Source organism: Rhinoderma darwinii, chromosome 2 (assembly GCF_050947455.1).
Source record: "Rhinoderma darwinii isolate aRhiDar2 chromosome 2, aRhiDar2.hap1, whole genome shotgun sequence".
In the NCBI taxonomy this organism is placed as follows: domain Eukaryota; kingdom Metazoa; phylum Chordata; class Amphibia; order Anura; family Rhinodermatidae; genus Rhinoderma; species Rhinoderma darwinii.
In genome coordinates this window covers 191,747,704-191,769,601 of record NC_134688.1, presented here as the reverse complement: position 1 = coordinate 191,769,601, position 21,898 = coordinate 191,747,704, and the positions used below count along the sequence as shown (strand labels likewise).

Genomic DNA, 21,898 nt, shown 5'->3' with positions numbered 1-21,898 from the left:
GACTTCTGGCATTTTGAAAGCATGTAGGATCAACCCTTGCTTCTTCTACTCCCCTACAGGTGCCCTAGTCTACAAGCACGGAGTTAATTCCCAAAGGGACAGTACTCTTCACTAATAGTGCTTGTTTTAGATAGATAGTACACTTCTCTAGCAGTGCTAGGTAAAGCAGCCATTGCTCCTTAATAGGAGTACCCCTTATTGAGCAGTTTTGAGTGATTTTTTTTTTTTCAATTTTTTTACTTCTCCCTGCTTCATTGTGAAGTTAATTACCCTCTCTTCTGCCATGTCTGACCCTAAAGGGGAATCCTCATGCTAGTCAACATTTGCAATTTATTATGCCTGCTCGAAGTGCAATACTAAATTTCCTTGTGGTCAGTCTACTTCCTTATGTGATGCATGCTGGCCACCTAGCCAAATGCCTGAGATCTCTGCCACCCCCAGTGCTGCTCACCCCTGGTATGATGGATGTGGATCCAGAATAGGTTAATTCCCTTTTCCTGACGGTTGATAGCCAGGTGAACATTACTCAGTCCATTCTAGGTGGCATGTCTGCTCGCCCACTGGACACTTGTTCTGCCCGTTCTCTCTTGAACTCCCCGTCCATATCGTCCCCTCGTGGCCATCCCCGCCAGCAGACCAGAGCTTTTAGCTTGCTTTCATTTTCACCGTCCTCTTCTGTTTCACCTCCCCCATTTGGGCAGGATATTTCTGGTCCTAAAGTCAGGTCTGGTGCCTCCTCTCCTCCGAGAGGTTCTGACTGGCGGTGAGTTAACTGATTCTGATTCAGTTGGCAAGGGTTCTACCTCCCTTCCTCGGTGGAGGTGCTAATTAGAGCTGTCCATTACACACTTCAGGTCACTGATCTTCACCTTCCACTGACTCCATTTCATTTTTTCAGCCCCAACGTTCTACGGCTGTTTTTCCAGCCTACACGGACTAGAGGGTATTGTCTTTAAAGAATGGCAGAACCCGGACAAGAAGTTTTCCCAGTCTGGCTGCTTGGATGATCCTCCGGTCTCTGACTTAGCCAAGGCTACTACTTGCTGATAGTAGATTCCACTTCCTTCAAGGATCCCCTGGATCACTGCCTGGATTCCTTTGTTATAATTACCTTTTGAGGCCTCTGGCTATGCCCTTCACCCCATGTTTGCATCTCTCTGTGTTAGTAGAACTGTCACTCACAACCGTCACAGCTTACTCTCAAGCTGCCCCTGACACTCACATCTGCTAGCATGGTCTTCTGCTTCCTCTGTTGCTATTCGCAGGACTACCTGGCTCAAGGTTTGGTCTGCTGATTCAGTCTCCAAGCACTCCCTGACCGCTCTCCCTTTTTCAGGGTCTCATCTCCTTTGGCCTAGTTCGGACAAGATCATCTCAGAAGCCACGGGTGGCTAAAGCACCCATCTTCCTCAGAATAGACCTAAACACTCTACCCCAGCAAAAAAAAGGCAGGTCTGCATTTTCGTTCCATTCATGGTTTCTCCAACACCACTTCCTCTAGGCTGCAGACTTGACCAGGATCAGAAGCGGTTGGGGCTTCCTGGGTTGTGCGCCATCAGGCATCTGCCCTTTAATTGTGCAAGGCGGCCACGTGGTCTTCTCTGCACACCTTTGTAAAGTTCTACCAGGTGCATACCTTGGCCTCTGCAGATGCTTCTTTCGGTAGCAAGGTATTGCAGGCATCTGTGAAGTAAAGTAGCTGAACATGTCCTGTGTTCTGTTCCCGCCCCAAGGGACTGCTCTAGGACGTCCTACGATCTGTCCTCCCCCAAAGTAACGAACAAGAAAACAGGATTTTTTGAGTCCTCACCGTAAAATACTTTTCTTGTCCAGTTCATTGGGGGAAACCGCTCTCACCCATTTGTTTCAAGTTTTTGTTCCGTTTAGAGTTGTCAATTTTGAAGGAATTCCGCTCTAGTCTTTGACATATCTTACTTTACCTTGTATCTGTTTCTCTTACTGCTTGCGGACAGACTGAATAGCTCAGTATCTGTGGGCAGGGTATATCCTGGAGAAGTAGTCACCTTTTTTTATTTTATAGTATCAAGCCCCCTAGTGGCAACAGCATATACCCCACAGTCTGTATCCCTCAATGAACTGGACAAAAAAGGATTTTATGGTGAGTACTCAAATTCAGTTTTTGACAGGGGAATCAGCAGCCAGCCACACCCTAGTACCTAGTATGACACAGCTGAGCCTCTTTGTGCGGCAGACTGCTGGTGGAGAGAGAGAGATCCAGGATCCATAGAGCATCCTGGGTCAGCCGGGAGACCATCAAGTTAGCAGCCGGTGGTTCATGGAACCAGGTAGTGCAAACTCTGGGTGTGTTCATAGTCATAGACACAGATATTTTAAAGCAATTGAGATTAGTATCAATAGTTTTTCTGATGTTTGTTGGTTTTTCTGACAGTTTAGAAATGGGTAATCATCACATCAATTAAGATTTCTTTACTGCTTTATATGTAAGTTCACTAATAGTCACATCTTAGTCGCTACGAGTTTTCCTTGTACGCTATGCTAGCCTTAATGAACAAGTAAACCTGCCTGCCACCGTTTAATACTTGACCTTAAAGGGTAATCCGTTTTTTTGTTTATAGAATAGGAAAGCATGCAAGTTTTAAATATACATGCGTTTAAAATACATTTATACCAGTGCAGTCTCTATACAGTCAAATGGTAAAGCCCATGGATTAGACAGGTGTGGATTTACTGGATAGGATTAAACATGGCGTCATGTGCCCCCCCCCCCCCTCCAAGTTTCATATGTGACATGAAGGTATGTTTCTTAGCCTTTGTGGCAGAGCATCGCCTCGATAGCTTTTCCTGTCTCCTCTGTGAGTTGGCCCATGGATTGAGCACACAGATCAAATCTATAGCTAGGCTGTACCATTTGACACAGCAGGGGTGACCACTGCACTCATAAGAAAGCTATGTGAGTTGTATTTCAAATACATGTACATTAGAAAATTGCATTGGTTACCTATCTTATTAATAATTAAATTAAATAAAAATAATCTGCTGTTTAACTGGCTAAAGCATGCATCATGACAAGCATGCAGTAAGTATGCCAGTGCGATCAGGAACTGGGCAGCGACTAATACACATCTCAGCCCTGCCGTTGATCTTTGTTCTGCGCCTTTAACCCCTTGAATGCCACGATCAAAGCTGATCACGGGATTATGAGAAGGGAGGACTCCCCTTTGATCCATTGAAGGACCCCAGGGCTGTCTGACCATATTTCCTACAACTAGCTGTGTACTATCAGTGGAAACCTATCCTTAGGATAGGTATCAATATCAGATCGGTGGGGCCCGACTCCTGGCACCCCCACCAATCAGCTGATGAAAGGGGCCGCGGCACTTCAGTGACCGCTCACTGCAGCGGCCGGGATCAGTCGTTTAACCACTAAGATGCCACGGTCAATAGCAACTGCAAAATCTAAGCTATTAGAAAGAAGGGATGAACCACTCAAACAGCCTATTGGGTGCCAGTGGTTGTCTCGAAAGTTTGTAGGCCTAATGAAGACTCCCAGGTCTGTCATCTTTGTGCTCCTATTAAGCTCTTTTAGAGGCCGGGCTTAATAGGAGCCAGTAGAAAAAACACAATATACTGAAATACAGAAGTATTGTAGTATTTTGCGCAAGCGATCTAATAAGAAAAAAAAAAAAGTTAACTTTTTTTTTTATGTACAATGAAATATTAAAAGTTCCCCACAATTTTAAATTTTTCCCCTACAGTAATGTAAAAAAAAAAAAGAATTAACATAATTGGGATCGCCGCCTCTGAAAAAGTCTAATCTATTCCAATATAACTTTGTTTAACCTACAGTGAATGCTGTAAAAAAAAATAACATAATTGCTGTTTTTTGGTCACCTTAGCCCCCCAAAAAATGTAATAAAAAATTATCGGTATCAATAAAAACGACATCTTGCTACACAAAATACAAGATCTCACACTGCTAAATCGACAAAAAAAAGTTATGGCTCTCCAAAAATGGGGACACAAAACAAATTTTGTTAAAAAAAAAATGTTTTCATTGTAAAAGTGGTAAAAAAAATAAATGTGGTATCGCCGTAATTGAATTGACCCACAGTATAACGTTAACATGCAATTTTCACCACATAGTAAACGCAGTAAAAACGTAAGCCAAAAAACATTGGAGGAATACCTTTTTTCCAATTTTAGGCTGGGTTCACAGAGTTTTTTGCAGGCGGAAATTCTTCCACAAAATTCTGTTTGGAAGTTTGAGGCAGATTTTCCTCTCCCTGCACGCCGATTTTCGCAGCGTTTTTCGCCCGCGGCCATTGAGCATAAAACTGCGAAATACGCTTTTGTCTGTCTCCCATTGATGTCAATGGGAGGTCAGAGGCGTAAACGCCCGAAGACAGGGCATGTCCCTTTCTCCCGCGAGACGGTTTTACCACTCGCGGGAAAAAGACGCCTCCGCCTCCCATTGAAATCAATGGGAGGCATTTTAGGGCCGTTTTTGACGAGTTTTGCGGCGCGGTTTCCGCGTAAAAAAAACTCAGTGTGAACCCAGCCTTACTCTTACAAAGTTTTTTTTTTTTTCTGTTATTCAGTGAATTAAATGATACATTAAATGCCAAAAAACTACATCTCGTCCCACAAGAAAGCTGCTCTCAAAGTCCTCAAACTGCTATGTGGATAACAAAATATAAAAGTTATGACTTTTGAAAGGCAGGGAGGGAAAAAATGAAAATGTACTGCATCTCCAAGGGGTTAAAGAGGACCGGTCGTAGTTTATTTTTCTTTTTTAAACCACATATCTCCCCTTATTTCTTGCATCTTCTCAATTCCAGCACATATGTTTATTTTTTTGGCCCTCCCATTGTCCCGCTACGGCCCTCTCTCCGCTTTGTACCTTTACTCAAAATCAGTATATTAAGGTCTCCTCCTCTCGACGCCTATCTCTCCTCAGTAGGCGTCGTCTCCTGCATCACTGTGACGCTATCCTATCAGAGCAGACAGCCTCACAGTGATACAGAAGACACGCTCTGATTGGACATGAATTGCTTTGTGTGGCATAACTGAAGAAAAAAATGATTCCTAGAAGACAGGACTAATTTCACAAGGTAATCATCTGGAATTCAACCCTTTATATACCAGGGTAAGTGTTAAGTGCTGCTAGAAAGATATTGCTTATACAAGTATGAAATCTATCCTCTGCAATTCTTGTAAAACTCACTCGTAATATAGTCACCCCTAAATTATTGTTAACCACTATGAGCTGTTTTTTTTATTGCACTGCCCCCTTAAATATTCTACTGGGTTTATTTGGTACACCCCTTAATAAACTGGGTCTAGGAGTGTCACTTTGATTTCTCTTTCTTGTAATCCACAGCTTTTGACAATTATGTAGGAAATAAGATACAAGACGGCATAATGCATTTGATGCGTGTGGGGAAATAGTTTAATAGCAAATTCTGGGTTCCATGAGTCTTAATTTTGTATACAAAAAACATCCTCGCTAGTTTAAGAACAAACACAAGATTCCTTTGAAGTCTATAGGGCAGGGGTTTGCTAAAAAGCCAACTTGCTCTGTACCTCCCCTCTCATTCGATCACTTTCATCACCTTAAGATTAATGCTTCTGTTGAAGATTACGTCGTGACTGTAATGGCATATTGTTCGTTTTTGGTGGAATTTTTTTTTTCTTCACGTTATTTTCCCTGTCGTTTGTGTGATCTGCATCCAGTGGAATATAAACAACAATGCACCCATAGAAAACGTATGGACGTTAAGTATAATAGGGCTTATATAAAGATCACCTCATCACCCATTTTATAGTGGGCATAGGAAATGTCTACGATGTAGACAGTATTTGTATGAGATGTGTTGCTTTTCCTTTTCTTTACTTGTAATTGTTCCAACTAAGAAACCCTTTTCGTTAGGATTGATTTCCCTGCTCTGTTCCTCAGTGTCTTACAGCTACATTTGTTCCTAATCAGTTCACACATCCGGACTATCCAGTTCCTTGTTGGACCACGGAACAAATGTTTCCTCTTACAAAATGACATGTTATAGCATCTGACGCAATCCGAATCACATTTTACAATGTCTGTTTTGAAGAACCATTTTTTTTTTTCTTGCAGGCAGAGCAGTCGTCACTAGTGTCACTTAAAGAGGCTCTGTCACCACATTATAAGTGCCCTATCTCCTACATAAGGAGATCGGCGCTATAATGTAGGTGACAGTAATGCTTTTTATTTAGAAAAAACGATCTATTTTCACCACGTTATGAGCGATTTTAGCTTTATTCTAATTACTTTCTTAATACCCAACTGGGCGTGTTTTGACTTTAGACCAAGTGGGCGTTGTACAGGGGAGTGTATGACGCTGACCAATCAGCGTCATACACTTCTCTCCATTCATTTACTCAGCGCAGAGGGATCCTGCTAGATCCTTATGTGCTGTCTTATACTAACACATTAACAATACTGAAGTGTTTAGACAGTGAATAGACATTCCACGGGATGTCTATTCACAATCTCTACACTTCGTTACTGTTTCTATGGTAGTTACAGCAGAGGAGGCATAATCTCGCTGTGTTCTTGCGAAATTACGCTTGCTCTGCTTTAAAGAGGCTCTGTCACCACATTATAAGTGCCCTATCTCCTACATAAGGAGATGGGCGCTGTAATGTAGGTGACAGCAGTGCTTTTTATTTAGAAAAACGATCTATTTTCACCACGTTAGGAGCGATATTAGCTTTATGCTAATTTTGACGCTGACCAATCAGTGACCAATCAGCGTCATACACTTGTCTCCATTAATTTACTCAGCGAAGAGGGATCCTGCTAGATCACTATGTGCTGACTTATACTGCCACATTAACGTTACTGAAATGTTTAGACAGTGAATAGACATTCCTTCCAGCCAGGACGGGATGTCTTCGCAATCCCGACACTTCTGTAACGTTTCTGTGTTACTTAAAGAGACTCTGTCACCACATTATAAGTGCCCTATCTCCTATATAAGGAGATCGGCGCTGTAATGTAGGTTACAGTAATGCTTTTTATTTTAAAAAAAACTATCTTTTTTCACAACGTTAGGAGCGTTTTTAGTTTATGCTAATGAGCTTTCTTAATGCCCAAGTGGGCGTATTTTTACTTTCGACCAAGTGGGCGTTGTACAGAGGAGTGCATGACGCTGACCAATCGGCATCATGCACTCCTCTCCATTCATTTACACTGCACTAGCGATATAGTTATATCACTATGTGCATCTACATACACAAACCCTAACATTACTACAGTGTCCTGATAATGAATACACATGATCATCCAGCCTGGACGTCATGTGTACTCAGAATCCTGACACTTCTGACTCTCTTTTGTGAGATTCCGGCAAGTGAAACCAAATCTCGTTTAGCTCCGTAATCTCGCGAGATTTGGTTTCACTTGCCGGAATCTCACAAAAAAGAGTCAGACGTGGTGAAAATAGATAGTTTTTCTAAATAAAAAGCACTGCTGTCACCTACATTACAGCGCCCATCTCCTTATGTAGGAGATAGGGCACTTATAATGTGGTGACAGAGTCTCTTCAAAGTTTATTGTATGGATTTATTTACGGCAGCTTTAGCAGGCCAGTCATGAACATTACCTTATTTCTGTACATGAGTTAAGCAGCTTATCGATCCTGTGCTTTTCTTCGTGATGTAGCAACAATCTGTGGGTGTCTGTGAATCACTGGAGATTTATTCCCCCAGGGTGGATAGGTAATGTTGGATTTTTCTGGTCAATCCTTTCCTAAGGATGAGCAACATCAGAAATGTCCAATAGCTGCTTATCCTCTTAATAGAAATAACAAGGGGGAATGAGTTTCATCTAGTAGTTATTGCATGTTTATGCCATTTTAGAGACCTTGTGAGGGATTTATCAAAATTGGTGCAAGGAGAGGTGTAGTTACTGCCCATGGCAACCAAATAGGTTGCTGGTTAAATTTTTCAAAGGGCATCTGTCAAATAAAAGATGGAATCTGGTTGGTTGCCATGGGCAACTACTTCACTTTTCCATTTCACCAGTTTTGAGGAATCTTCCGCAAGTACGATCATTCTTATTTTTGGAAAATGTACATTATTTTACTGTGTTTTTTTTATATATTGCAGGATTTTTGCAACCATTCCTTGAGTCGTGTAGCACTGAATCTTTTTTCTGTACTTGTGCTTCATTGCTTAAAGATCCTAAAGTTGATGTGCAAATACTCGAAAAATTAAGCATTGTTTTGCAGAAGCTCTCCAAAGTCAGGCAAGTCTCTATATTGGTCGTGTCTGATGAATGTCAAGTGTTTGTTAAAGGGGTTTTGCCACCATAGCAAGTGATGGCATATCGCTAGGATATGCCATTACTTTCTGCTCAGGGATGGGGAGGTCCAATTGCCAACACCCCTACTGAACTTCAGAATGAAGGAGCTGAAGCTCTAGTTAAGCAGTTCACTACAGCACAGTCCCATTCACTTGATTTGGGCAGTGTTCAGGTTCCCTGGCGTAGCAAGTGGCCGAGAGGATCTTTCTGCAGGAGATATACCGAAGGGACCCTTGTCCCTTTGTTCTTCAAATTGCTGGGAACTCCAGAGGACAGAGCCCCTACCGATTTATGTTAAAAGGGGGTGTCCAGGGAAAGAAAAAACAGCATGGCTGCTTTCTTCCAAAAACCGCACCACTCCTGTCCATGGGTTGTCTGGTATTACAGCTTAGATTCATTGAAGTTAATGGGGCTGAACTTCAATACCACACACAACCTCTCGGGTTTTCTAATCCTGTAGCGGGTGGCACGTGCTGCCCCGCCCCTGTAGCGGGTGGCACGCGCTGCCCCGCCCCTGTAGCGGGGGTCACGCGCTGCCCCGCCCCTGTAGCGGGGGGGGGCACGCGCTGCCCCGCCCCTGTAGCGGGGGGGGCACGCGCTGCCCCGCCCCTGTAGCGGGGGGGGCACGCGCTGCCCCGCCCCTGTAGCGGGGGGGGCACGCGCTGCCCCGCCCCTGTAGCGGGGGGGGGCACGCGCTGCCCCGCCCCTGTAGCGGGGGGGGCACGCGCTGCCCCGCCCCTGTAGCGGGGGGGCACGCGCTGCCCCGCCCCTGTAGCGGGGGGGGCACGCGCTGCCCCGCCCCTGTAGCGGGGGGGGGCACGCGCTGCCCCGCCCCTGTAGCGGGGGGGGCACGCGCTGCCCCGCCCCTGTAGCGGGGGGGGGCACGCGCTGCCCCGCCCCTGTAGCGGGGGGGGGCACGCGCTGCCCCGCCCCTGTAGCGGGCGGCACGCGCTGCCCCGCCCCTGTAGCGAGGGGGGGGCACGCGCTGCCCCGCCCCTGTAGCGGGCGGCACGCGCCGCCCCCCCCCCCTTGTAGCGAAAATACAGAAACCAGGCAGCACATGCAATGGTTTAACCCATACAACTTTGTAAATATCCATTTTGTGTCTTCAGCTCCATTACAGACCTATGTGTCTCCTTGGTAACAGACTAGAAACAACCCTGAGTGTAGTCTGAAAAGTCACCCATAGCAACCAGTGATGATACTACTTTTGTTTTCCAAAGGGCCTCTGAAAGACAAGATGGTTGCTATTGGCAACTTCTCTTTTGCTTGCACTAGTTTTGATATATCTCCTAAATATTTCTGTTGGCATCAAGCTCCTGTGCCTTCTGGTGTTCTTCTGAATAAAGACTACCGCTATGTTGGTGATAGAAGCACAAAACCCTCGATCTGCTTTGTTGATCTGCCCACATGCTTGTATCTGATACATCCGCAAAAACATGTTGCAACCAAAATCAACAACCCACTGTAACATCTACATCTTTAACAGATTTGGGAAACGTGTATGTTTTTTTCTTTCTCAGGAGTAATAAGAAGCTGTTTGAAATTTTCAGCATTCCTCAAGTGATTCAAGAATTGCAAAGGACCGCAAACCCAGATCACGCCTTCCTTGTCATTAACTTGAACTCCATCCTCTTCCACTTGGGTTTTGCAAAGACAAGAGCTCTATCACCCACAGCCAGCGTTGACCATTGACTAATGTTAAAATGAGTTTTCGCCCTTTATCTGATTCATTTCAGGTTTGCAGGAAAATGTGTATATCTTGTGATGTGAATAGCTGTGCGCTTACAGTATACATTGTGTAAAGTATATGTACTGCAGTGTGTTTACTGTATACAGGAGTATTTTGTTACCCATGCAATAATGCTGTTTACTTAGAAATGTATAGTTTATGTTCTAGCTTCTGATGGCATAAAGATTAGACAGGTTATCCAGGATTTTAATATTGCTGGTCAATCCTTAGGATAGGCCATCAATATTAGATCGGTGGGGGTCAGACTCTCGTCACCCGCTCTGATCAGCTGTTAGGAGGGGGCGTGGAGCTCATGCAAGCAGTTCACCTGTTTCAGTCTAGTCCGTACTTGCAAGCAACATTACTTTTGTAGCTGTGCATGGTAGTGCAGCGGGACAGCAGCCTCTAAAAACAGCTGATTGTCAGGGGGTGCCGAGAATCTGACCCCACCAATAACCCTTTTTAAATTGTTGTTGCATTGTAAACCTATTAATGTGCAATGTTGTGTACAGTAAAGTGATTTGATATTTATGTTTGTGGTTTTATATTGTTATTTAAAAATAAAACTGTTTTACATTGGTTGATTTACAAATTTTTTATTATCTTGCCAGGATATTTTGTCCATCAAGATTCACATAGTGTTCTTTCTAGAAACCGATACCATCATGGTTAAGTAGATTTAAACGCCTTAACGCATGTGTGTGATAAGCGTTTAGGGGAAGCATGGAGTGGGCTCTGTAATACAGCCAACATTTTATTGCAATGGGCAGAATCAAAGATCACTTTGATCGCGGGGTTCCGATGGTTGTCATGGCAGCCTGGGGCCCCAATGAAGGCCCCCAGGTCAGCCATCTTGGTACTCCTATGAAGCTCTGCCTCCGACAGGGCTTCATAGGAGACTGTCAGCATAACGATATATCAGGCAAGCATTCCAACAATCATTGCTTCAAGTCCCCTAGGGAGACCATAAAAAAAAGTCAAAAACAGTTTTGTTTTTTTAATTATATATAAAAAAATTAAAATATTAAGAGTTTTTCTTTTGTAAAAGTAGAAAAGTATAAAAAAAACTACATAAATTTGGTATCACCGTAATCGTATCAACCCGTAGAAGAAAGTTAACATGTTGTTTTTACCACACGATGAATGCCATAAAAATGAAACCCGAAAAACTATTGCTGTTATTTGCCCATTTCATCCCACAAAGTATTTTTTTCAGTTTCCCAGTCCATTATATGGTACATTAAATGGTGCCATGAAAAACTATAACTCGTCCCACAAAAAACAAGCCTCATATGGCTATGGCGACAGAAAAATAAAAAAAAAGTTATGACTTTTGGAAGGTGGGAAGGAAAAAACAAAACCACTACAATTGACCCGGTCATTAAGGGGTTAATGAACAAACCATCAATATTGCCAAAGGCAAGTAGATTAGCCCTTGTTTCCTAGGTACCTATTGAATGCTTATAGTATTAAACGTGTAACTTTATTTATCAATGGCTATAATCATACAAGTGAAAATTAAAAGCGCAATGTGAACTGAAAGTCCCTGTATAGCAATGCTGTTATTACTCAGTAGTCTGTGCTATCTGAGTGCAGAGTCAAACTACCGCTTCCAATGGCCACACTGCCTGTATGAGAGCGGCTGCAGTCCGCTTTGCAAAGGACTTAGGTTTAACAGGACACATTGAATTTAAAACAGGAAAAGCCCCCCCCCCCCCCCCCCCCCGACATGTTTCACCACCGCAGTGGCGTCCTCAGGTGAAAATGGGGCTAATGGCGGCGATCGCAACAATGTCTTCTATTTATGACCTCACTTATGACATCAGCTACACTGATACTACCAATCAAAATGATTCTCATTGAAAAAACCCTTAGATTAGGAGATTGACAGGAGAATGCTCCAATCTTACAGCACTAATGCCCAACCAATGAAGGACTTGCTTTCAATCCTGTGGATAGATTGATTGACAGGACAATGCTCCAACCAAGTTGCGCTACCGCCCAACCAATGAGGGGCTCGTTATCGCGCCTGCGCAGTTGAAAGAAATTCCACCGGATTTTTAAAAAATAAACAGGTCACTGCACATGTTAGTGAACTTACATATGGAGCGCATACAAGTTTGTAAGTGATAGAGAACATTACCGCAGGACTACCAGATGTAAAAAGAGAAAGGCCACTATAATAACAGTGCAAAATATATATTGCTCTCTAGATACCTCTATGTCAGTAGCCAACTACTTGATGGAATATAAGATATTGGGACAATACGCAAAAATATATATATGCGTATTGTTAGAGATGGGCAGAAAAAGAGTAGACTACATATATGGATAAGTCTGGATATCAGTAACCATATCGACAAAAGGTTAGGGCATATAGATGGATGTCCCAAGGACAAAATATTTATTTAAATATTTGAGTATAAAACTCAGAAATGAAAAGAGAAACAACCGTGAATAGGAGCATCAGCGAGGTATATATATATTTAGGGGTAAAACATTGATGAAGACTATATGCAATCGCACCATACATAGAGATATTTAGAAAATTTGTCAAAATTGACTTTATTAAAAAGACAAAGATTTTTTTAATATTTATTATTTATAGAAAATACAAGGTTGTCTGCACAGTTCATTTAGGCTAAATAAGATATTTATATACACAAGAAGGCTACAAAAGTGAAGCCCTCATTGAGTCCACCAGGACTAAGGCTATTTAGGCAGTAAATCCACTGTGCTTCCTCCTGCAACAACCTACGGTCCAAATTACCTCCTCTGGAACCAGGTTTCAACAAAGTGATTCCCCAAAATTGGATGGATCTAGTGTCATTCTCATGCACACATCTCCTGTGTCTAGACAAAGGGGTATCTTTTTTTCGTTTAATAGAACTCAAATGTTTGGAGATTAGTCTTCCAAATTGTTGAATAGTTTTTCCTACATAGACTTTAAGATATGGGCATTGCGCAATATATACTACGCCCGCACTCTGGCAATTCATGAACTGTCTAATCTCATAGGACCTCCCATCTAAAGGATTGACAAATTTCTTCATTTTTGGCATGAGAGGACAGAAGGAACAGTGTCCACATGGATAAGAACCAAAAGTAGATGATGGAACCCAAGTATCATGTGGTATAGATGGTTTTGAGTAGTGGCTATGAACCAAAAATTCTCTCAAATTCTTGCCTCTACGGTAAGTTAAACTTGGAGTTCTGGTTAATACCCCGTTTAAATCGGGGTCGGCCAAGATTATGGGCCAATGTTTTTCTAAGATGGTTTTCTCTCTCTGGGAACAGATATCAAAAGTCCCAATGCATCTAATATTAGTATTAATTGGTTCCAAATTTTTAGTTTCGCAAGAAAGGCCACTCTGTCCGTCACCCTGGCATAGGCCCTATGTAAACTTTTTTTTTAGGGTAACCTTGTGCTCTAAATTTTTGATATAAGGTGTCATATTCTTTTTGAAAAGCAAGGTCATTGGAGCAATTTATTTTGGCTCGTAAATACTGGCCTATATGGATTCCCTTCTTCAGGTTTGGTGGATGATCACTATTCCAATGTAGAAAGCTATTAGTGGCAGTAGGTTTACGAAAGATGTCAGTGTGTACACTGCCACCAGGATCCAAAGAAATTCGCAAATCAAGGAAATTAATCTCCGTTTCCTGAATTTCATAAGTGAACTTCATTCCAATAGTATTATTATTATTATTATTATTAATAATAATTGGGAAAAAATCTGAAAATATTGTCTTTTCACCATCCCATAGAATCAAAATATCATCAATATAACGATCCCAGAATAAAATGTAAGAAGTGTAAAACAAAGGATCTTCAGAAAAAACTTGAAAATATTCCCAGCACCCCAAAAATAAATTCGCATAAGTGGGTGCACAGACTGTGCCCATCGCAGTGCCTTTTAATTGATGGTAAATTTTACCATCAAAAGTGAAAAAATTATGTGTTAGGAAATCAAGGAGTGTAGGAACAAATTTATTATGTGACTGAAACTGAATCTCCCTTGAGAAAATGTTTGACAGCTGCAAGGCCAAATTCATGTTGTATGTTAGTATATAAGGATTCTACATCAATACTTGCTATTAAAGTAGTCTCTGTAACATGAATTTCGTGAATCCTGGTGACCGTGTCCTTGGTATCCCTCCAAAAATATGGAAGAGAAGTAACAAAAGATTATAAGATTTCATCAACATAGATGCTGATCCCTTGTGTTAGGTTATCATTGCCTGAAACTATAGGTCTACCAGGGACAGGACGAGAAGTCTTATGCACCTTCGGCAGTGCATAGAAGGTGGCCAAAGTGGGTACAGGATTATGCATTTGTTTAAATTCATCTTGTGTGATAAGATCTTTAATTTTGGCTTCAGAAAGTATATTCCGTAATTGAGATAGAAATTTCTGTGGGACTGCCGTCCAGGATTGTATAAGTGGTGGTATCACCCAGTAACCTCTGGACCATACTCACACAGTCAGTACGGTCCATGATCACTATATTTCCACCTTTGTCTGATGGTTTAAAAATTAAATCTTCATTTCTAGATAATTCTTCAAGAGCTATTTGTTCATTTTTACTGAGATTATCAAAAACTCTAGCTTTGTTCGTTTTGAGTTGTTGTAAATCCGTACTGGCCATTTTTACAAAGGTGTTTATATACGAGTACTGAGAAAAAGGAGGTCTACTCTTAGATTTAGGACGTAATGAAGAAAAGGGACCAATTGCCTCACTCGCTGGATATTCATTCTCATCGTACAAATCCTCTAAATGGTCAATGTCATCACTATCCTGTGAATTTGCTTTGTCATACTTATGTAACGCAAGTTTTCTAGCGAGCAAATTTATGTCCTTAATCCGTATAAATTCATGGTATGCCGGTGTAGGAGTATAAGACAAACACCTACGCAAAAGGTTCTCCAGATGAATATTAAGTTCATAAGTAGAAAGATTGAAAATCTGCATTTCATTTTCTCTTGTGTCATCCGTTATTGCATCTCATCCCAATGCTATTTGTGTTTGGGTCCACATCTTAGTGTTGCTGGTCCTAAAAAAGGAAAAGTATTGGGGGGGACTGTAGGGGTCCCTATTGGACAAGGGACGCTCGTACCAGTTAGATTTATTACTGATCCAATTGGATTGGATGTCACAATTGATGTAGAAGAAGTAGGTAAGTTGGTAGATAAGGATGGTGCAGTAGGGGTGATGGCTAGCCCCCCATATGTAGGATTTGATCTGCATGATGCAGCATTAGAGTGAATGTTAGGGTAAGAGTGTACTTGTGATCTAGATGTCTCAGAAGGTCCTGATGTTTTTTTGGAAGGAATGTAATTCCGATTCCAATTTTACATTTGGTCCCTAGTCTTGCTTGTTCGTTTAATTGTCTAGAATCATCTGTGCCTGAATAGTCAGATTCTGACTGATCAGTATATCTCGTTTCCCGATTTATATCTCGTATATTGATTATAGATAGTGCGTGGTTTACGAATGTACACTTGTCCAGTATCAAAGTCTGCGGTCTCATATGTATTTCCGATGTTTCCTATCCTTAATTTCTCCCTGTAGATTTTCTATATTTTTTTTTAATCGGGACTCACATTCTGTGAATTCCGGTAGGGAATTAAATTACTGTATATCACCAATTTCCTTTTCAAGTTGTGTACTGATTTTAGCAAATTCATGTTGTTCAAATTCTAGAAGATAATTCAGCATACATAATGAATTATTAGTAAGAAGATCGTCCCACCCTTTATTGAAATCAATATCACCACAATGTGAATTTGGTGTAATATTAATGTGTAGGCCCCTATATACAATTTTTTGTTGTGTGTAATGTTTCTAAACTGGCAATCTCCCAGCAGGATCTCACATATTGTCTTTTGTAGATCTTTGAAAGCTGTATTTATATCAGATTGTTGAAGAGGTATATTCTCCGTAGAGAATACAAATGCAGCCTCAGCTGATAGATTTTCACAATTTAATTTTTTAGTCAGAAAACTAGCCATTCCTATGAACTACTGCAGACACACAAGTCCTCAGTGGGACAGGGTCACAAAGGGTCATTTCAGGCCTGTTCACATCACCGTTCGCTTTCCGTTCCGGGGTTTCTGTTGGGTAAACCCCGCAACGGAAAGTGAAACCACAGCTTCCGTTTCAGTCACCATTGATATCAATGGTGACGGAAACATTGCTAATGGTTTCCGTTCATCACCATTCCGGCAGGTTTCCGTTTTAACCACGGAATCAATAGCGGAGTCGACTCCGCTATTGATTCCGTCTGAAAAACGGAAATCTGCCGGAATGGTGACGAACGGAAACCATTAGCAATGGTGACTGAAACGGAAGCTGTGGTTTCACTTTCCGTTGCGGGGTTCACCCGACGGAAACCTCCGACGGAACCCTGGAATGGAAAGCGAACGGTAATGTGAACAGGCCCTAACCCAAATAATGCACAACAACACAAAATGGAAGACCCAGGTAGCTGGTGGGCTGCAATACAAACAAAACACATCAATATTGCCAAAGGCAAGTAGATTAGCCCTTGTTTCCCAGGTACCTATTGAATGCTTATAGTATTAAACGTGTAACTTTGTTTATCCATGACTATTAGGCCTCATTTACACGAGCGTGTGCGTTTTGCGCACGCAAAAAAACGCTGCGTTTTGCGTGCGCAAAAGGCAATTGACAGCTCCGTGTGTCATCCGTGTATGATGCGCGGCTGCGTGATTTTCGCGCAGCCGCCATCCTAGAGATGAGGTAGTCGACGCCCGTCACTGTCCAAGGTGCTGAAAGAGCTAACTGATCGGCAGTAACTCTTTCAGCACCCTCGACAGTGAATGCCGATCACAATCTACACCAACCTGTGAATAAAAAAAGACGTTCACACTTACCATGAACTGCCTGCTTCCTCCAGTCCGGTCTCCCGGCCGTTGCCTTGGTGACGCGTCCCTCTCTTGTCATCCGGCCCCACCTCCCAGGATGACGCGGCAGGCCATGAGACCGCTGCAGCCTGTGATTGGCTGCAGCCTGTGCTTGGCCTGTGATTGGCTGCAGCTGTCACTTGGCCTGAATTGTCATCCCGGGAGGTCGGACTGGAGTAAGAAGCCGGGAGTTATCGGTAAGTCAGAACTTCTTTTTTTTTTTACACGTATATGTATATTGTGATCGAAAGTCACTGTCCATGGTGCTGAAACAGTTTAAGTCTTTCAGCACCGTGGGCAGTGACTGTCTCCTGACGTCGCGTACCCGAACATTTTTTGCCGGGTTCGGTTAAAACGAGTTCGTCCGAACCCGGTGAAGTTCGGTGCGCTCATCTCTAATTTGACACTCCGTTTGGATGTTTGTAACCAGAAAAGCACGTGGTGCTTTTCTGTTTACATTCATCCTTTTGACAGCTCTTGCGTGATTTTCGCGCATGCAACGCAGGACCATCAGTGTGGCATGCGTTGTTTTCACGCACCCATTGAAGTCAATGGGTGCGTGTTGCGTGAAAAACGCAAGAATATAGAACATGTCGTGAGTTTTACGCAACACACTCACGCTGCGCAAAATTCACGCATCGTCTAAACAGCCCCATAGACTATTATAGGTGCGTACGACACGCGTGAAAAGCACGCGCGTCGCACACGCGTATAATACGCTCGTGTAAATGAGGCCTAAAGCATACAAGTGAAAATTAAAAGCGCAATGTGAACTGAAAGTCCCTGTATGGCAGTGCTGTTCGGGGGGGCTTTACTTGTTTTAAATTCAATGTGTCCTGTTAAAGCTAAGTCCATTGCAAAGCGGACTGCAGCCGCTATTTTAGGTATCTCATACAGGCAGTGTGGCCAATGTAGTATTACATGGCAGCTTTCCCGCTCATAGAAGGGGTTACGGGCAGGAAACTTGCCTCTATGATGTCCATATGCCCTTTGGACATGGGTTATCTTTTATAAGACAGTCCCTTTATAAGTTTCATTATTTCTACATATTTATTAAAGGTTATTTTGTTTGGCCCTTTATGTCCAATATGACTGATTCTTGGTAACTGCAAGTAATATATTATGTAAGTTTAAAAACAAGGCCGTTTGCTGGTGTTTTTTATTTTATTTTTTGTTCACATTGCTGTATCCTTATTATTTAATCTCATCTCACAAACAAATATTTTGAAAATTATTTTTGAAATTCATCTCATGATTGTCTGGCTGATTTATAGTTCTAACAAGGTATCGAAACTGCGGACAGTATGATATAGGGGGGAATTTCCAATGTACCCTTTATTTGCCGGTGCGCCGATCGCAAGGGCTTCTGAGGCGAGACTTGATGTACAAGTGCTCATGCACTGCACGTTGCAAGCCCCACCTCTCTGTTCTGAGCAACGGCTCTTGTGGTCGTCTGATTGTTTGCTAGAGCAATCACTCAGAGCAGAGAGTGGTACTTGTGACAACTGTGCCGGGGAAATCAATTGTCCGGTTTCTCGGTCATGCATGTTGCATGACTGAGAAAAGAGGTGCGTTTTAATGACACACCTTCTCCCATAAATCATCCTGTCAGCAGTTTTGAAGCCTCAAAACTGCTGACCCGTTCCCTTTAAATTCTATTAACCGCAATAATCACTAGGGGGCACAGTTTCCTAGCATTTAGTTGTGATATCCATATGAGGTAACTAAATTAAGAATTCATCCAATATAAATTGCTTATAGAGAAGAAGCTATAAGTGCCAGTTAGTCCCTCTACATATTTAAACTCCAAAGTTGGGTTCACACAGTGCAGTTTTGGTGCAGTTACCAAAGCCAAAATCAAATCGAAGCATTATGTGCTCTTGAGGCAGCCCCTTTATCAAGTGCTTCAGCTCTCCTCACTGAGCACTGCCAGCGCCTCCCCACTGAGTGACGGCTCGAGCGTCCAATCAGGAGACTGCTGGTGTTGTCAATCAGAGGGGGGAGGGTCTGGGATCCGCTCAGTGAGGAGAGCCTGGGGCACTTGAACACGAACGGGATGCCTTTGTGGCACTTGCGATCATGGCGCCTAACAAATTGAACGTCGATTTATCAGTCATGCATCTTGCAGGACTGACACATCCGGTATCGTTACACTTCACTCATCTATATAGCGCTGTCCGCAGTTTTGAGGATTCAAAACTGCTGATAGATTCCCTTTAAAGGGCTAATCTCATGGAGAAATCTATTGAATTCATATTAAATGATTAATATTTGCCAAATAACAGACAGAAATAACACAAGCTTTAGTCTAAATTATAGCGAGCCACTTCAGAATAGTCAGTGATGTAGCTATATGGGTCGCAAATGCGACCAGGCCCTGAAGCCAAAGGGGCACATGGCCCAATGCACCACATCTGTCCACCATTACTGTAGTAATTGGAGCCCATGTAGTCAATTTCACGTACCCCTGTTACTACAGTAACTGTATACGTACACTCCTTGTTCCTGAGGTCCTCTTTGGGTGCACATAACGTTGTGACGCTGAACGGCGTCAGGATCCAGCGGTACGCCCTGAGAGGATACGACTGAGGAACGAGGAGGGTAAGTATAAGGATACTCTTTGCTGCGGCCATCTATCGAAGCCTATCATGTGATACTGACTGCTGGAAGGCCCTGTATCTAAGCTTATGTATGATACTATCTTCTGTGGCCATGTATCTAAGCCAGCCATGTGTGATACTGACTGCTGGCGCCCTGTGTCTAAGCCTATCATTTGTTATACGCTCTGCTGTGGTCACTTACCTAAGCCTACCAAGTGTCTGCTGAGCCGCTATATCTAATCCGATCATGTGTAATACTGGCTGATGAGCCACTGAATCTAATCCTATCACATGTCAATAGAGACCACGGTATCTAAGCTGTTAGAAACTGGGGGGCAGTCCCCTTTGATGTTCCATTGCTCTCTTTGAAAGTGATTAAAATATGTTTAAAATATTCAATTTTGTGTAGCATCTATCTTGCATGGAGTCTCCATCTTGTATCTTAAAGAATCCATTTAGTGAATAAGAAGTCATCTGTTGCTTTAAGACAAGTATATTAATGCTATTTCTTCGCTATGTGTCTCCTTGGTTCTTATCTGAAGCCTATTGCAAGGGATGCGTAGTGACCTCGAAGCTAGGAAAACCCTTTCATTGCGAATGAAGGGGAGTGAGATAAGAGTTCACTCCGGCCTGGAGGAAAATGGATACTTTTAGTAGGAGAGAACAGGGCAAGAGATAGTGTTGTATTGCAATTACAGGTGCAGTAGTAAGCATCTAATGAAAAAATTATAATAATTCATTTGAAATGTATTGTATGTTTGTGATTGGCTCAATATGAAATATTCTTATTGTATGCTATTGGCTGAATCAGTTATTGTTATATTGTAAATGACTGGTTGAAATTAAGCCTACTCCCTTTTATGAAAGATATTATTGCAATTGTTTTATCAATAAATGTCAGAGGAGTATTTTTGAGTATACAAGCAGTGTCTCTTACTTCTCTCCGATATGTCGATATATTAAGCTATGATTTGGCTCTGGATAAGTTCCCTGGGAGGGTATCGATTGGCATACCCATCTAAAACTTCAGTCTAATATATTTTGGGACATGATTGCATCAACGATTAACCATCTGATAGCGGTCACTGAGAGGTCGGACATTGCATCAGTGAAATCAAAACCGTGGTAGGTAGCTTATTCTTACACAAACCTTTCACTCATGTATTGCTTAAACCTTGGAATTAGCGGTCATGACTTCACGTCTCCCGGACACAGGAATTTATCCAGAATGGTATGAAGGATCCAGAGGTATGTTAAAAATTTTGTGTGATTTAGTGATTGCAGATGCGTACGTTTATCTTGAGTTAACGTTGAAGATGTGTCGATTTTTGTCTTGAGTTCATGGTATGGAGGACATGAGAGGATTTTTCTGCCGGCAATGAAACTGTTAAGATGATTAGTACCAAAAGTGTAAAGTTGTGAGCAGCACTGACATAGCGGATGGTTGAAAGTAGTTGTAACTTACATGTGTAAGTTTTAAAGTGACAGCTGCAGCTTGGACAGTGAAAAAACTTGTGCTGATAAAGAAATAAAATTTCGAGGTAATGGTCCATTGCGTCCAGCTGTCTCTGTGTAAGTTGAGGAAGCTGAAAGTTGTGTAGAATGAACCTGCAATGACTGTGCTGTTTGGACTAAGTTGTTTTGTATTGCTATAGGTCTGGTGTAGTATGTTATTTGTTATCTGGCTATTATCGAGGGAAAGGTTACCCTGTTGCTTGCTTGTCTGAGAGAGTTGAGCACCAGGCCAGCTCAGCAGTTGAGGTCAGGGACGCCTGACTCGGCAAGGTACTACAGTCCGTGGGGCGACACAGGTGTCTGTGGATGCCAAACTGTCTGGAGTGGACAGACTGTCCACCAGGGGCAGAGAGTCAGGGACAGACCACTGACACAAATGCCCGGTGTAGACAGACTGTCCGTCGGTGGCAGAGACTGTCCGGATAGACAGACTGAGTGTATAGCACAGAGTCGCGAACATCGACAGACTGCACGTTTATAGCAGAGAGTCTGGGACAGAGGAGTTGGATATTCAAAGGTAATATCCAGTTGTACCATCAGGACTTCTGTGATTAAGTCCTGATCATGGGGAACTCAGAGGGCAGAGTAACGGGGAACAGAACCCCGTAGTGTACAGCCAAAGATATTGTGGAAAAAAAGGGCAGGCAGAGATGCTATAACAAACTGAGAAAATTGTTCAGAAATGCAGGCTGTTTGGATGTAAAATAAATGGCTGTTTGTGAAAGAAGAGCAAGTGAATGCGGAGTGCTGCGTTGATCATGAGGTATCTGGGAAAGAATAGCACTTCGCTTCAAATGGCA

General features: G+C 42.5%; 1 protein-coding gene across 7 annotated transcripts in view; it reads left to right on the top strand.

Annotated features, from left to right (window-relative positions):
- CCDC138 (coiled-coil domain containing 138) overlaps positions 1-10,634 on the top strand; it is a 109,388-nt gene extending 98,754 nt beyond the window's left edge. For all 7 annotated transcript variants that reach the window (XM_075852660.1, XM_075852659.1, XM_075852656.1 and 4 more), the window contains 2 exons: positions 8,128-8,266; positions 9,847-10,634. In XM_075852660.1, coding sequence (XP_075708775.1) covers positions 8,128-8,266; positions 9,847-10,018 — 311 coding nt within the window. In that variant the 3' untranslated portion in view covers positions 10,019-10,634. The remainder of the gene's footprint in view (positions 1-8,127; positions 8,267-9,846) is intronic.
- The last annotated feature ends 11,264 nt before the right edge of the window (positions 10,635-21,898 follow it).